This window comes from Anabrus simplex, chromosome 4, assembly GCF_040414725.1.
Source record: "Anabrus simplex isolate iqAnaSimp1 chromosome 4, ASM4041472v1, whole genome shotgun sequence".
Classification (NCBI taxonomy): domain Eukaryota; kingdom Metazoa; phylum Arthropoda; class Insecta; order Orthoptera; family Tettigoniidae; genus Anabrus; species Anabrus simplex.
Window position 1 is genome coordinate 233,995,232 of NC_090268.1, and position 17,915 is coordinate 234,013,146.

The following is a 17,915-nucleotide window of genomic DNA, read 5'->3' on the forward strand; positions in this document are numbered from 1 at the left end:
TTTTACTGTACCTGAATTATAATATGTAACCATTTTACATTCAACGTGCCCAATTTGGACACTTGAACATGATGCTTCCCTATGGCATCTCCCTTTAGAAAAGGGCTTACCACCTAATGCTTGACACAAATGTAAAGGTTATCATGTACAGCTGATGATGACTATTTAAAAGTCGAAACCGGTCCTGTAAGCTTATTCTTACAATAATAAAATTGTATTGATAAGGTGGATGGAACCTTTTCTTGTCTATACATATGTGAACTATCAATACAGAAATGAAACTAGTAAATCAAGACAGGGAAGTGTACTATCTGTCTATCCCCCATACTATTCATCAAAGTCATGGATGAAATTCATAAGAACACAGAGATTGGGAAGACAGGCAACAAAAGCCATGTTGTTTGCAGATGATATAGTGATATGAGGTGAGGATGAAACGGAAGTGCAAAAACAAGTAGACGTATGGAATCAAGAGATAGAAAAATTTGGGATGAAAGTAAGTACAGAGAAAAGTAAAACAATAGTGATGACAAGGGGAAGGAAGGAAGGAAGGAAGGAAGGAAGGAAGGAAGGAAGGAAGGAAGAGGAAAGATAAAAATGAATGATAAAATTCTGGAAGTGGTTAAAAGTTTCAAGTACTTGGGAAGTGTGATCACAGAAGATGGAAAGATCACCGAGGAAATTGGAAAAAGAATACAACAAGCAAACAGCTTCTACCAGAGTGTAAGGGGTATTTTGTGGAACCAAGATGTCCCGAAGAAATGTACGAAAGTACCTATTATATTCAACCCATTATGAACCCATACTAACCTATGCAGCTGGATCATGGACTACAACAAAACGAGAGGAGAGTAGATTAAAATCTTGGATACGTTGGAATTCTGCTTCAGGTATTAATTTTGGTGCATGCTACTGTAATTTATTAGTTTTGAACAGTAAAATGCTGAATTAGGTAGTTTCATTGAACTAGTCTTGTTTTTACAGTCAGATTTTACTTTGGTAGTAGTTTGTTTTTATGAGGGTTTAGTCAAAAGGGACGTCAATCCAAAATCTTGAGGTGTTGATTTGTTTCTTATTTCAGAATATTTGAATGATGGTGCGTCCCTTTGACTGCTACTACAAAACCTCGCGGTATTTGTTACGTTACGGTGACTTATCTGTCGTGGTTTTAGAACAAATCAAGATTTTAATCTTCAGACACCAATAAGTTTTAACAACAATTACGACTCAAATAAGAAGTCAATTTACAATTTTTAATAAACTAGAACTTTGGGGAAAAACTTTTAGCCAAATTTTCAACATTTTGAAGATATTACTGTGTTTTGGACGTTAATGCCTTTAGAATTAATGGATACTCCAATTTTAGTATAGTCATTCATATTGTTAAACTATCAATGTGTTCACAAATTCCTATGTTTATGTATTTTACTACTTAATTTTAGAATTATAATTAAGCACAAATTTGTCAAAGCAAATTAACAATGACAGGTCTTAACCTTGAGATGATTACATAGGCTGAGGATGCTTGAAATCAAGCAAAACATGTCCCTATAAAACAGTGTTGTAGCATTATGATTTTCGAACAACATAAAATCAATTGTATTGAAAAGGTGGAATTAAAAAAATCCACAATATTGTAAGCATATTATGCAAAATCTTATCCAGGATTGGACAAGCAAAAAATATGTTCAATACCATGAGGACCTTATTCACCAGCCGAGAACTCAACCTCCAGCTCAGAGTTCGAATGCTACGTTTTTATGTTTTTCCTATCCTTCTGTATGGTTTCAAAGGGTGGACGCTTAACCCTTTATTGGAGAAGCGTATTGAATCTTTTGAAATATTCTTGTACAGAAGAATACTCCGAATATCTTGGGGAGAAAAGAAGACAAATGAAGAAGTCCTCAACATCTTGAACAAGAAGAAAGAGCTTCTCATAACCATCAAGGAGCGTAAGCTCAGCTACCGCGGGCACATCATGAGAGGTGAACGATACGAACTTCTCCGACTGATCATTCAAGGGAAGATTGATGGGAAAAGATCTGTGGGAAGACGGAGAAAATCCTGGCTGAAAGACTTGCGGCGGTGGTATGGACATACCATAATCTATGATCTTCATTTCCGTATTGACGAATTGCACAATTAAAAATAGGAAAGGATTTCCACCAATCAATACTTATTTATTGCATATATTAAGCTACAGGACTGGTTTCGACCTCATATACAAGGTCATCTTCAGCTGAACCATACATACATATTTATATAATGAAGCTTTGATTAAGATTGTATTGGTAAAGGAATGCTATATGATGATGATGATGTACATTTAGTCACATAAAAATGGGGCATGTCTTAGCGTGAACTGGCATATATGTCATTATGTACAATATTGCAACTGTATGTCTAAAATATTATGTTGAAGGTCTTAAAATTAGTGTATAAAACATATCTTTACTTAAACTAATATATATATATATGTACAAGATAAATACAATCTTGCATATGAACATTCGTTCTTGCTTGTTGGTCAATATATCGACTAACTTCCGTATTTAAGTCTTATTTACAGTTGTACATTCAGCTGCTTATTGGAGTTTATAAAATTGCATGGGTAAAAGATTTTTGTCTTCATGTGTATTGGTTCCAATAAAAGGCAACACACACAGCAGAGCTGAACATATTTTAGTTGAATTTCATCCATACATTTGGCATCTTTTTTAAAATTGGAAAGTGTTGCATCCCACATATACACATGAAGACAAAATCTTTTACCCGTGCAATTTTATAAACTCCAATAATAGCAGCTGAATGTACAACTGTAAATAAGACTTAAATACGGAAGTTGGTCGATATATTGACCAACAAGCAAGAACGAATGTTCATATGCATGAAGTGCTTTTATATATTGTATTTATCTTGTACACATATAAATATATAAGTTAGTTTAAGTAAAGATATGTTTTATACACTAATTTTAAGACTTTCAACATAATATTTTAGACATACAGTTGCAATATTGTACATAATGACATATACGCCAGTTCACGCTAAGACATGCCCCATTTGCATGTGACTAAATGTACATCATCATCATATAGCATTCCTTTAACAACACAATCTTAATCAAAGCTTCATTATATAAATATGTATGTATGGTTCAGCTGAAGATGACCTTGTATATGAGGTCGAAACCAGTCCTGTAGCTTAATATATGCAATAAATAAGTATTGATTGGTGGAAATCCTTTCCTATTTTTAATTGAGTATGGACATACGTCGAGATAGAAATCTTCCGTGCTGCCGTTTCGCGTGTAATCATAATCAGTTGGATCGCCAACCTTCGGAGGGTGACGGCGTCATAAGACAAAGAAGAAGATCTCCGGGAGGTAGAGCGAATGGTGAGAGATGTCTTCAGAAGCTGCTTGAGAAGAAGGAAAAAGACGGCTGTGTTTGCAGCACCAGAAGCAAAACTGGGTTTGGGAAGAGAACAAGAACTGTGTATGTGACAGATGTGAAAGAAGAGTTCATGGGGAGTGCTTTCCTGACCCCAAGTGTTCGAAGTAAAGAAGAGGTCATTGTGTATTTAACGTGTGTGTGCATAATTTTGTAAAAATAAATTATCCTCATCAAGTACTATCAAGAATTGCATAGAATTCTTACATAATTTATAAAGAAAATATCCCTACCAATACTAAGCCATTGTCACATTTAGATTTTACTATAAACATTATTAATTCATACATTGTTAATATACTTCATGTAGGGAAACTGGAGAAAATCCATATCAAGTGCCCAGTAAATTGGGATTAAGGCCAAGAAGAATAATAATGAAATTTGGATACAATTGTGTGTGTGTATATATGCATTACAAGTGGATTTTGAAGGATGTATGTTGGAATAAAATGGATTAGATAGTGAGGAAGATACCTGAGAGACTCATTGCAATGGGTGACTTAAAACAGAATTTTTAAAATTCAAAAATTAACTGAATATTCTGACAAAGGTATTGTACCTATGATTAAAAATACACTATAAATATATCTGGCCATAGATAGAAGATGATTTTCGAAAGAACAACACCCAAGCATTTTACAAAACCTTCAAAGAGGAGCTACAGGGATACCAGCCATCAAGTTTGTGTTTCAGGTGGGAGGATGGTAATGTAGTAACGAACAACAAAGAAAGAAAGAAAATTGTCAGTTTATTGCAGATTACTCCAAAATGTTGCTGAATTGTGCAGAACCTGTAGAAAGATTGGATACGGAAAATCTCTCTGAGGATAATCAAGATTCCAAGCCACTGAGTATAAACAACAAAGCACCAGGTGAAGATGGAATTACTGCAGAAATATGGAAGTTCGGAGGAGAAACTGCAGCAAAAGCAATCCACACCGTCATAGGAGAAATCTGGAGAGATGAAAAGATCCCCAATGATTGGAAGTGTGCTCTTATACACCCACTTCACAAGCAAGGTCTCCGGACGAACATCAATAACTAGAGAGGCATCTCTTTACTCCCAGTCACATATAATATACTCCCGAAAGTACTAATGAGAAGAGTTGAAGAACAAGCAGACCATCTCATTGGTGAGCACCAAGCTGGATTTAGAAAAGGAAGATCATGCGCAGAACAAATATTTAACCTGAAGAGCATTCTCAGAATAAGAGCTTCAAGAAGTTAGAACACCGTGGTAATATTTGTTGATTTTAAGGAAGTGTATGATTCAATTGACAGGCAGACTCTATTTAACGTGCTAGAGGAATTTAGAATTGACAGGAAAACAAGAATGTTAGTGAAACAAACCCTGACAGAAACTTTCTCAAAAGTCAAATTCTTCTGTGAAATTTTGAACCATTTGAAATAAAAACGGGAGTCAGACAAGGGGACTGCCTATCACCAATTCTCTTTAACATTGCTCTAGAAAAAATCATTAGAACCTGGGAAAAAGGTTTGGAATTGAAAGGAATAAGGGGAATATATTTAGGGAGGAAAGGACAGAACTTAGAAATTAAGTGTTTGGCTTTTGCAGATCATCTTGCCCTCTTGGCTCACAACTGAGAAAATGCTCAAATTATGCTGGATACTCTACATGAGATTGCTGAGAAAGTGGGTCTCAAAGTCTCATATGAGAAGACAGAATACATGGAATATGGACATCAAGGGGAGAGACACTTACAAGTGAAGCATGGGAATGTAAGAAGAACTGAGAAATTTAAATATCTAGGGGAATGGATAGAACTTAATGGATTGGATAAAGAGGCGAATAGAGCAAGAATTAGAAAACTAGAATTAGCTTACAGGTTAACCCAGAACAGATACAACAAAAGAGCAATATCTTACAAGGCGAAACAGACACTACAGCACAGTGGTAAAGCCAGAGGATCTCTACGCTTCAGAGAGCCTGAAAATGAATAAAGGTGGTGAGCTTCAAGAACTTAAAGAAGAAAAAAAAGAGAGGATAATCTTAAGGAAAATTTTAGGACCACAGAAAAATGCTGATGGGGAGTGGAGGAATAGAAAAAATGATGATCTCTACAAATACACTGAAAAAATAACTGTCACCATGCGAAAGTGAAGCCTGAAATTCTATGGGCATCCAGAAAGAATGGATGAGAAATGGCTAACTAAGAAAAAATTCTAGTACATCATTGGACTGAAAGCTTCGACGAAGTGGGTCGAAGAGGTAAAAAGAGATGCAATGGAAAGTGGACTTACAATGGATATGATTCACAACAGAAAGGAATTTAGAAGCCAAGTGGACAGCATCAAAACATTCCAGGAGAAACTACCAAAATGTAGACCCGAATTGGTCATATCTGAGAAAGAAAGGAAGATTAGAAGTGAAAGGAAGAAAAGGTTCTGTCAGGAGAAGAAGAGAAAGCCTTAGGTCCGTAGATGGCCAAATTCAGAAACAAGAAAATGTAGAAATTAGGTCAAATTTTAAATTTCAATTTTCCAAAAATTAATAAGAAATGTGTACATTTTTAGATGAAGAAAATGAAACTACTGCAATTACAGTGACAACTCACATGTCCTCTATTCCCCTGTGTACTATGGAAAAAAAAGAACAGGGATTTAACTCCAAAAATGTAAGTAGGAGAATGTTTTTTTCCTTAGTGTGCATTTTCATTAAAATTGTCTTGGTATTCTTAGCACAACCACTACATTACAGCCTGGCATCAAAAGGGTTTACACACTTCTCACCATGTACACATAACATATTGCACTACTGACCACTATAGAAACATGTACTGTAGTAGTGAATACATCCCATACATCCCTCCACATAAGGCTGCCATCAGGAAGGGCACCTAGCCATAAAATTGGGGCAAATCTGTATCAAGTGCCCAATAAATTGGGATTAAGGCCAAGAAGAATGAAATTTGGATACACTAGTGTGTGTATATGCACTACAAGTGGATTTTGAAGGATGTATTTTAGAATACAGTGGATGAGATAGTGAGGAAGATACGCCATGAATAAGAGTGGGAGAAAAGAATGAGGGATGGAAATGCCAACCCCACATAGAATAAGTAGTTGTAGTAGTAATAATAAAAAATGTGTCTATTTTTAGATAAAGAAAATGAAACTACTGCAATTACAGTGATACAAGTTCTCTATTCCCCTGTGTGCTATGGAAAAAACAACAACAGGGATTTACCTCCAAAAATGAAAATGGGATCTTCTCTTAAATTAGTATTGAGTGGTAGGATGCTGAAGTAAGACAGTTACTTGTAGAAACTTCCTATTAGAATAAAATATACCGTATACAGAGATCACTAGACCATCACATGGAAGCTACGTGTATTATAAGTGGGGAAATTACTGGGTAAAAATTAAAAGGTAAATTAATTTCTCCTTAAATAATTTCTTGGAGGGGGGGAGGAAGCATGAGGATGAGAAATGATTTGCTATATTCATACTTTTGAAAATTAATTATTATTTTTCATTTTGTGTCTAAATTTAAAAGTAATATTTCTGCCTTGCATATTCTTTGGCACTTGCACTGCTGATATAAGAGTGAAGACATGTTTCTAACACTTGCTTATTCTGCTTTATCATTGTCAGGTGAGTTAACACCAATTACCACAGCAATGCTATCAGATGGGAACTCATTTACCATTCTTTTATCTCGTAATTATTTGTTCTACATTTCACTACAAAATTTATTTTATTGAACAAAAAGATTAAAAATGGATTCCTCAGTCACATTTTCTTTCTGCAAGTATTTATACATTATTTGCTAACACCTTATTCCTGTTCCAATTGCCATGAATGTCCCAAACGTTCCACCACCTTGAATCATCATTTTTCCAACACTGTTCACTAATTCTCGGCCACGCAGCCCATACCTAAGAAGAGAAAGAACGTGCCAATGAGTTTTATGTAATAAAGTCATGGGTTTTTATGCTTATAATAATATGTTCATATTATTTTCTTCTGGTTATAAGATCTGCTTTAATAGAACAAAAAAAATTACCTCAGAGCTGAGAAACCTCCGAACAGAGCACCAGAAGCCATTCCCACGCAAAATCCTATTTTAAATCCCATCTTCATACGCTCCCAGCAGGAGGGACCACCATATCCTTGGACGGGTACTGGCATCTTGGATATGTACTGCAAAAAAGAAAATTAGGAAAATGAAACTATATATTCAAGGATCCATGGAAAATTTCCGATTTTTGTGACAATACTAGACACCGACATTTCTACAAAGCAAATTGATACACTAATGCCAAAATGATTTTTCTTCTTCAGTATTGTTGAAACATATTTTTCCCAGTTAACTTCTGTTGTATTATATTTTGAAATGTGATTTTTAGTTTGCATATAATAATCCCTTTTGTCGTACATAGACAAAAACACACCAACTTGCAGAGAAGAATTTTGACATGAACAAATGCATATTATCAGATTAAATAAACAGGTCATGTATAGCAGTGCTTCCTCTCTTTCAAGTTGGCTTCTGTTATTTTTCAATGCATGACAGGATGGTTTCTGTAGTCAAACATTTTATCATGTACAATTGCTAAAAAAAAATTCTTTGCAGGTACAGTTTTCTCAGAAACAGTTGAACCAAAGATATGTTTGTTGTGGGTATCCACAGGATTTGTATCAACATGGGAAGTGAATTTTTGATAATAATTAAAATGAAATCTGACAAATTATTAAATGTTAGGAACATACATTATGGTGCAATCATTGTTTTTTGAGAGACAATACATTGATCTAGATGTTGGAGATCATCATCCCATGAATGGACATGCAATAATTTTATGCCAGGCCGAGTACCTCAGACGGTTCAGTGCTGGCCTTCTGAGTCCAACTTAGCAGGTTCGATCCTGACTTACTCCAGCGGTATTTGAAGGTGTTCAAATACGTCAGCCTCATGTCAGTAGATTAAAAAACTCCTGCAGGACAACATTCCAGCACCTTAGTGTCTCCGAAAACCGTTAAAATAGTTAGTGGGACGTAAAGCAAATAACATTGCCGAGGTGCCGGAATTTTGTCCTGCAGGAGTTCTTTTACATGCCAGTAAATCTACCGACACGAGGCTGACGTATTTAAGCACCTTCAAATACCACTGGACCGAGCCAGGATTGAACCTGCCAAGTTGGGGTCAGAAGGTCAGTGCCTCAACAGTCTGAGTCACTCAGCCTGGCAACTTTATTATTATTATTATTACAATAATTCCATGAATGAATAGGCTTTGATGTTGGTTGCAATATATTATACGATTAAGTTTGACTATAGGAACCATCTTGTCATGTATTGAAAAATACCATGGAAGTACATTATTTATGACTTAAATTTCATCTGTTACTTGATATTGAAACTTCTAGGGTGATAATCTTTTCAACTCCATCCATGCAGAAAAGAAATATTTGAAATAATAATAATGATGATTGTATGGTCTCTACTACTGACTAGGAGAAGCTGGGGGGGCACTGATTTCATTTAAACTTTGGTAGGTTGATCTAGTAAAAAATAAACAGATTTATGTATCCAAGAATTTGTGCCATTGGGCATTTGTTAAGAAGTAAGTCATACAGTAGCCATACTCTTCAGCATTGATTGAGTTATTGTAACTTCAAAACTTCTCAGTCTGTCAAAGACTAATTATATTCTAACACGATAACATGCGTGTAAAAAATCTGCAAAAAAAAAAAAAAATGTAAAAAGAAAGATAAAAAATACGTATTCTTTGGTGGCTCAATACCATTGTGTTCAAACCAGTCTAGTGTTAGGAAGCATCCAAAGTTATACCTTCCGAGTTATGGTATCTTGAAGAAAATATTTAATAATAAATTGCAATAGCTTTGAAAATATATATTGTACATCTTCATATTTGACTGTTGAGTATTTCTGTGGTTATTCAGTACTGTAAGCCTTGATAAATGAACTAGGAGCCTCCATAAACCTTTTTGCAACCATCAATGTGGCTTCTTTCTGGCTCCATGACTAAATGGTTAGCGTGCTGGCCTTTGGTCACAGGAGTGCCGGGTTCGATTCCTAGCAGGGTCCGGAATTTTAACCATAATTGGTTAATTTCGCTGACACGGGGGCTGGGTGTATGTGTCGTCTTCATCATCATTTCATCCTCATTACGACGCGCAGGTCGCCTACGGTGTGAAATCAAAAGACCTGCATCTGGCGAGCCAAACTTGTCCTCGGAACTCCTGGCTGACACTAAAAGCCATACGCCATTTCCATTTCATTTTTACTGTGACCTCTTCTGCTTCTCTTATTTTGTAATATGGTAATTGAATATTGGGTATAACTATAACCTAAGTTCCTCTTTGTGCATCTTACTTTCAGTGACCGAGTCTCTTATTTTCCAAGAATCTTATCTTCTTCACTACAAAAAACAGTTTATTTGCACTTCTTCATCCCAAGTGTTCATTCCTCAACAACCTTTATTGATCCTACCTATTCATACTAGCAATCGTTCTTACTACCTTCAAGCTTGTCATCTCCAGCTTAAGTGTATATACATAAAAATCAGGTGCAATAATTTTTTTAAACACTTCTGTGACATATTTTTACGCACAGTTTACAGAATACAAAATATTTTCCGTTTCATTGCTTTAAAACAACCTGTATTTTACTGAAGATGACCATATGTTTGGGTTGAAACATATCTAATTGAAAGCTCATCTTAACTAGTATTGAGCAGGAGGATAATTAAATACAAATTGACAATTTGTATAAAGTTCAACCATCAGTACGGATTAAACATGAGATTTACAGTCTGTAATATATCTTTAGTTGAATCACCAGATTTTAGTTGAACTCTTGAACTCCAATTTAGCATGGTTCACATGCAGCCCTCAGATCACCACCAGGGACAGAAATGGTGTGGAGCTTGGAAAACATTTTAATTTGTTCCTTTAAGATGAAGCCTGCCCTTTGTTCACCTTACCAAATATTTGAAGAGATGTAAGATCATGCCCTCAGTGCAAGATACTTTTGTCGAAAATATACTACATTAGTATATTGAAGGGATCCAGATCCGGATTTAGAATCTGTGGGCTCCCCCTTCCCTTATTCTGGCAGTCTTTTCAATACAAAATATCCCATTTTAAAAATGTATTTATTTAAAATGGTTTGAAGCTTCTGGCCATTAATCATTTCCAGTTTGTAACAGAATATAGGCCTAAATGTTAAAATATTGAAGGTGATTGATTTGAAATGCAAATGCCTAAATCTCTTAAGACATGAATTCTCTGAATAGTTTACAAATACTGTAATCAACTGTGAACAGTTATTAAGCAGTTTGTTATTAGTACGGTACCAGTACAATGAGGAAATGAATATGCTATCGATTGACACTTTGTGATACACATTAAAATTCTATTATTGATGCGAGACTCTTTAGATATCCTGATTTAAAGAGACTTTCCTACATTTCTTACGCACAATAGAACTAATGTCTTCAAAATGTTTCTCTCTTAAAATATCACTTTCAAAGCTCATTACTAGACAGTAAAGCCTGCCTTTTCTCATGGTGGTTCGAAGCTTATTTTTAATTACTTAATTTTAATTTAGGAAAAGACTATTTACTATTGCATTTAGTCACCAATCAGAGTTAAATAAATTATATTTTCAATTTTTGTATTGTTATTTGGGCTACAGTGTAGGTAGCTTACCCTAAAAGCGGGCCCTATAACTTACCTTTGCACGACACCTTTTTAAAATTCTACTTTGAAACAAAGATTTATATGACAGTCTCTTTCCTGGCCTTTCCCAAGCATCTGGGGTTGGCACTTTGGATTTAGCCCAATTTTATGGTCGGATGCCTTTCCCGATGCCAATCATATGTAGAGGGATGTATTCACTATTGTGTTTTTAGTAGTGAGATGTGTTGTATGCAAATGAAGATGTGTAATAAGAATAACACAAACACTGAGCCCCTGAGCTAGAGGAATTCACTAGATACAGTTAAGGGTCCCTGAACCGACTGAGAGACAAACACAAATAACCAGTCCCTGGGCTAGAGGAATTAACCAGGCATAGTTAAAATCCCCGTCCTGGCTGGGAATCGAACTGGCGCCCTCTTGAACTAAAGGCCACTACGCTGACCATTCAGCCAAAGAGCCAAAGACTTATCAATAATAATAATAATAATAATAATAATAATAATAATAGGAAGTGTTTGTCTGTGTGGGTGCATGCATGCATGATGCCTAGCCAAATCTATGGCACACAGAGATCTGAAGTTTTTACATAGGTGGAAGGGAATCCAAGTGCACCTCAAAGTCGGATTTTTCATTTTTGTGTTCGTTGGGGAGTAATGAATGAAAAACTTGCATTGGGATATGACAATCCAATGTGCTGCCACAGGGATGAAATGTATAGATTCACAGTCGCTAGGCAACGTACATAAGGTAGGTAATACATGTCAAGGAGCCATTTTTAAGTCCGTGGCATAGGAAACCACTTTTAGTCCCTGACATGAAGAACCATATTCAGTCTGTGATATCCGTAAGTATTGTTTGTTTGTGTGCAGTGTCCAGCCAAATCTGTGGCACGCAGAGATCTGAAATTTTTAACATAGGCATGGAGCGGACGATTGTGGCACCAATTATTCTTCTCAGGAATATGAATCCTTCTTCCCCTCTGCAATGGAACATGACTCTCGGTCAAGAAACCGATGCTGAATATTACTGAAGCCGCCATCATGATGGACATGCCGCGGGTGAAGTAGCATTCATTCCTCAGATTCAAATCATCCCTTTGATATACAGTTTCAATTTCAACATTTGCAGTACCCCGTTTGTTTGAGTTTTGCTTTGTACACCAACAAGGTACAAGGACGATCACTTAAAGTTGTAGGACTCTATCATCATCCACTAAGCCTGCATCTTAAGCATTCATATAATAAAATTAAAAATAAAATAATGTAATTCATGCAATTTAAGTGATGTGTCAATAAACATATATTTTGAATTTTGGGTTTAAATAAATAATTTAAAAAAATCTAACGATTGAATTATTAATAATATTATTTGCTTTACGTCCCACTAACTACTTTTACGGTTTTCGAAGACGCTGAGGTGTGAAATTTAGTCCCGCAGGAGTTCGTTTACGTGCCAGTAAATCTACTGACACGAGGGCGACGTATTGGTCAGAAGGCCAGCGCCTTAACCGTCTGAGCCACTCAGCCCGGAATTGAATTAATAAACGCGGGCGAAGATGCGGGTACATGCTAGTATGACAATATTAACGCAGAATTACTTCAAAAAACGTTTTCGGTCCTTACACAGGAAAATTTCAATTTTCTGTTGCTCACAACCTTATCAGATTCCCATTCCCCCACTAAGTGATTACAAATATTCATCAATTACAAGTTTCAACAGGAAGCTTCAGTTTCTCATCAGTACAGGCGTTACGAGACTGAACCAAAATTTATTTAACCCAAGTTCCATAATTTCATAACCTCAACTTACTTCGAATTAAGCCTACCCTACTCGCGAGGTCCATTGTCAGTTCGGCAAACTGCGTGTATCTTATTAAGAAACTCTGTATAAAGTATAATTTGAAATACATTTTATCGAAGGGCCAAAATAAAATTAACATTATTACTCTTAATGTAATGTCTTACGTGTGCTGTTAACGACGAGGTCAGGTACAATCGCCTCCGGATGTCACTGTATTTAGTATAATTTCATTTCTTGTACACTACGTAGAATTTTCAACCACCTCAGATTAGTTTCTTAAATATTTCGGTCTAATTTCACCATTGTCTTCTAGTGGTGAAGACCGAAGATTTATACGATTGTGGTGGATTCGTAAGTTCACGGCCGACTTGATGCGTCGCTTTAGCTGGGAGCGTAGCGACCTAGCGAGGGATCCAGTCGGTCGTGCAAGTTACTAGGATATTTCCACGCAGACAAACCTTTTTTCGCAAGGCTCATTCTCTGTAGACTCCATGACATTGACATAAAATAACTGCAACGTTGTATTCAACTTTGAGAGTTATATTATGCTAATTTTATAAAAGAAATCTGAACTGCTTTGTTAATGAGAGAATGAGGTCAAGTGCGAGGCTAGGCCATGTAAAGCTGAAAAAATAAATACGAATGAGAGTGAGGGACTGTCCCGTGGTTTTTCGTGACAATGTCGCACGATGAGGGTGCCAACTACAATCTGTTTCCCCGTCATACTGGCACCCGAAAATCCTTTCAAAAAATTAAACATATAAGGCCTACTGGTACGCTTAATCGCTTTCTATATAAAAATAAAAAAGGAAATGTAGACGTCTTTACTTACTGCCATCAATTAAAATGATAATCAATACTGATCTGCATTTAGGGCAGTCGCCCAGGTGGCAGATTCTCTACCTGTTGTTTTCCTAGCCTTTTCTTAAATGATTTCAAAGAAATTGGAAATTTATTGAACATCTCCCTTGGTAAGTTATTCCAATCCCTAACTCCCCTTCCTATAAACGAATATTTGCCCCAATTTGTCCTCTTGAATTCCAACTTTATCTTCATACTAGCTGATGTACTCGTGCTTCGCTACGGAATTCTACATTGTATACAGAATTCTAGGTTTGGTAGCCTACACGTTGTTAGCAGGATTGTATTAAACTGCTTAGCTTTTAACGTTACCGGTACTCTAGAAGCGCGACGGGGAAGTCACCAAAGGTCTTTTCTCATATGAAGACTGGGTTAGGTTTTTTCATTAGGGTACCGTATAATGTGATAGCCCCGCTTGCCTGCCATCAGTCACAATCAGGTTCGGGAATTTTCGTTATAATGGCAGACATCTGCCTTTTGACTGTCTTAGTGGTTTTCCCAACTGAAATGAACACAGGGTTGGTCATTACAATGACGTCAGTAGGAATGGCGCGATGAAAAGTAATGCTTTCATGTGAAATACTCGATCAAATGAAAAACTACACATTTTCTCACTTTTAACGAACAGTACTCTGCTGCCGATCTAACAGTCCAAAGTTCCAGAGGTGGAATAACAAAACTGACCCGTGATCCGTGAACACTCTTCGTCGTTTTTCGGCGGGGGCTTGAATAGTGGAGAGTCACAGGGCAAAAAGTCCGACTCGTTCGCTGAATGGTTAGCGTACTGGCCTTCGGTTCAAATGGCCCCGGGTTCGATTCCCGGCCGGGTCGGGGATTTTAACCTTCATTGGTTAATTCCAATGGCCCGGGGGCTGGGTGTTTGTGTTGTCCCCAACATCCCTGCAACTCACACACCACACACAACACTATCCTCCACATCAATAACACGCAGTTACCTACACATGGCGGATGCCGCCCACCCTCATCGGAGGGTCTGCCTTACAAGGGCTGCACTCGGCTAGAAATAGCCACACGAACTTAAAAAAAAAAACAGGGCAAAAACTATGCCCTTTTTCCTAATCTGTTTCCTAGGACTACCCGATGAGTCGGAAAATCTCAATTCACTACACTGGCGGCGGAAAAAATCTATCTGAGGCAAAGTTTTCCTTCAAGCCAGAGGAGAAACCCCCATTCACGGCTAAATTGGAATAAAATGAAGGTACAATTTAATAAATGTGAAGAGGAAGAAGCTTCTCTTAAGAAACGCCCCTATTTGGGGTTGAATTTTGAGTTATTTAGTGAACTGTGGTGCTATAATTTGGAATAGGCCTAAATAGTAATTCTATAGTAGGTCATACTACTACTACTACTACTACTACTACTACTACTAGTAAGTGAGCCTCTGCCTTAGGCCTAAGTGTGCACACTGCTCATTCAAACCAGCGCTTCAGAGTAGGGATCGAATAGCTGTAATACTATGATGAACCAGTGTGTTACGTACCAGCAGTATCAGGAAATGTATGAACCAGAGGAATGGCATGCTAAAGAAAGTTTTCTAACTCCCCAGCTATTTCCCACCAATATTCAGCCAGGCTGTTATACTCGGTACGCAGCAATAATCCCATCTATCGGAGTTGAGTGGCAGCGTGAGACAAAGAAAATCACAACCAACAAGGGTCAATGTAATGTTATTATTGATCAATGTTATGCGCTTTCGATATTGTAGGCCTTCACATTTAGTTTTCTTCCGACTCTGAAATTCCACTCTTATCGATACGGTAAAACCGAATAAAATATAAATGGGCGGAAACTGTATTCTCTATAACTTTTGTTATGTAGTAATTTTCGATAGGACCAATAACATAGGTATTTAAACATTAAATTTTAGGCACCTTCCCCTAAACTACAATTTCGTCCAGGGTGTATAAAATTGTTCATAGCTTAGACTGTAATTTCTTATTCCCCGACTCTATATACCGATTCTCATTAAATTCTGTTAACCCATTTTTTCGTGGCTTGGCGTTGATATGGACTTGGCAATGAAAATACAAATTTTTGAATATCATAGCCGGTACGTTAAAAGTGTATAAGACATATCTGATCGGAAATTTAATTCTATATAACTTTAGTGATGTAGTATTTATCGATATGACCACTAATAATATAAATATTTGAGAATTAAATTTTAGGTCTTCCCCTAAACTACCATTTCACTCAGTGTGAATAAAATTATTTATAGCCTAGATTGTAGTGGCTCATCCCTCGACTTTACATACGGATTTTCATTAAATTCTCTTCAGCCGATTTCGCGTAATGAGTGTACATACATACAGACAGACAGACAGACAGACAGACAGACAGACAGACAGACAGACAGACAGACAGACAGACAGAAATTACGGAAAAGTAAAAAAGTGCATTTCCTTGTTACTTTGGACATGATCGATACAGAAATACCATTATTTTCAAATTCTGAACAATGTACATACAAAACTCTTATTAGATTGTGATCTTTCCTACTTTTAAAGACACCACTCAAACTTATTCCTCTACTAATGTCATTGAACGCCATCTCTGTGCTGACAGCTCGGAACATACCACTTATGATAAAGATGTTGATTCCCATAGGGAACCTGACATATTTGTCCCAAATGAGTAAATTTATAATACCAATACATGGGTACATACCACTTAGTCGAGCAACTTGTCTTATTTCTCCCAAGTCTTCCCAGCCCAAACTTTGCAACATTTTTGTAACACTATTCTTTCCGTATACTGGTATTGACACCTAGATACTTAACAATGATCCCCAAAAGAAACTTTCACCCCATCAGCACAGTAATTAAAAGAGAGGATTTTTCGTATTTGTGAAACTCACAACCTTACTTTTAACCCCGCTTATCATCATACTGTTGCCTACTGTCCATCTCCAGCAGCGGCAAATAGGGAGCAGTCGCCCCCCCAATTTGTGGAGAAAATATTACATTTTTATTCCATTTTAGCTGGTTGAAACTAGGAATTAAAGGAATTATTTATAAAAAGCAATTTTTACAAGCCCTGTTGTCTTATCACCTAATTCTATCCTTAATTTTATTTAATTATTAACAAAATTATTAGCAGAAATACCTACACACAAAATACCGTTCGTCCCCGCTGAAGGATTTGTATAGCGCCACGGCAAGTAGTGCAGACTTTGCATGTACCCTGAGGAATGGTAGCAGGGGATTCTGAGGTACGATTCAACCGTTTTCCATGTGCATTCATCAGTCTGGCGGTCTCTTTAGTGTCTGTTAGTTTCTTAGTGAGTAGTCGAATGCTAAATGGTTTTAATCACGTACGTTTAATTGTAAGAAAAGTGTAATATTGTTCCTGTGATGAAAGTTGTATTATATAGTGTTTTTCCAGTCAATGACTGGGTCAGGAATGGGATGAATGAAGCCCCCAACTTGCAGCGAGGATAGGAATCATGCCGGCTGCCGAAGCCTGTCGCACTCCTCTGGGGCAATGATTAATGACTGACAGATGAAATGATAGTGGAAAGTATTGCTGGAATGAAAGATGACAGCGAAAACCAGAGTACCTGGAGAAAAACCTGTCCACCTCCGCTTTGCCCAGCACAAATCTCACATGGAGTGACCGGGATTTGAACCACGGTATCCAGTGGTGAGAGGCCGGTGCGCTACCGCCTGAGCCATGGAGGCTCCTGTATTATATAGTACTGAATCAAAATCTCAAAAAACTATTATTACCTCTCTGTCAAAATTCGCTCAGAGTGCATCGAAAACTTACCATTTGGTACCTGCTTTTTATGCGTATAACGACCCCCCACCCACCCTCGTCTGCTGAACCCAACAAACCCAGTACTGTTTGTTGTTTGTATAATATTTTTGCCCCCGCACTTTTAATTCCCAGTTGCCGCTACTGTACCATCTCACAACATTTTCAAGGTCACATTGCAGTTGCTCACAATCTTGTCCTGTATGAGGAGTCAGAATTGGTATTTATGTGATCCAATAGTAGATTTTTCAAAAATAAATGTCAACTTCCAAATTTTGGGCTCGTCTCTTGCCGTGTTATTCTTGCAAAATTTGGACCATTTTGGTATGCAAATATCA

The 17,915-nt window shown here is 36.9% G+C and overlaps 2 protein-coding genes across 2 annotated transcripts in view; one reads left to right on the plus strand and one right to left on the minus strand.

Annotated features, from left to right (window-relative positions):
• Positions 1 to 17,915, plus strand: part of LOC136871819 (endoplasmic reticulum-Golgi intermediate compartment protein 3) — a 138,726-nt gene that overhangs the window by 83,789 nt on the left and 37,022 nt on the right. The gene's annotated exons all lie outside the window — the stretch shown is intronic.
• On the minus strand, positions 6,919 to 13,330 carry LOC136871820 (reactive oxygen species modulator 1). The gene is made up of 3 exons (XM_067145432.2): positions 13,104 to 13,330; positions 7,479 to 7,615; positions 6,919 to 7,350 (listed from the first exon to the last, which is right to left on the minus strand). The coding sequence occupies exons 2-3, from the start codon at positions 7,601 to 7,603 to the stop codon at positions 7,242 to 7,244; spliced, it is 234 nt and encodes a 77-aa protein (XP_067001533.1). The 5' UTR covers positions 7,604 to 7,615; positions 13,104 to 13,330; the 3' UTR covers positions 6,919 to 7,241.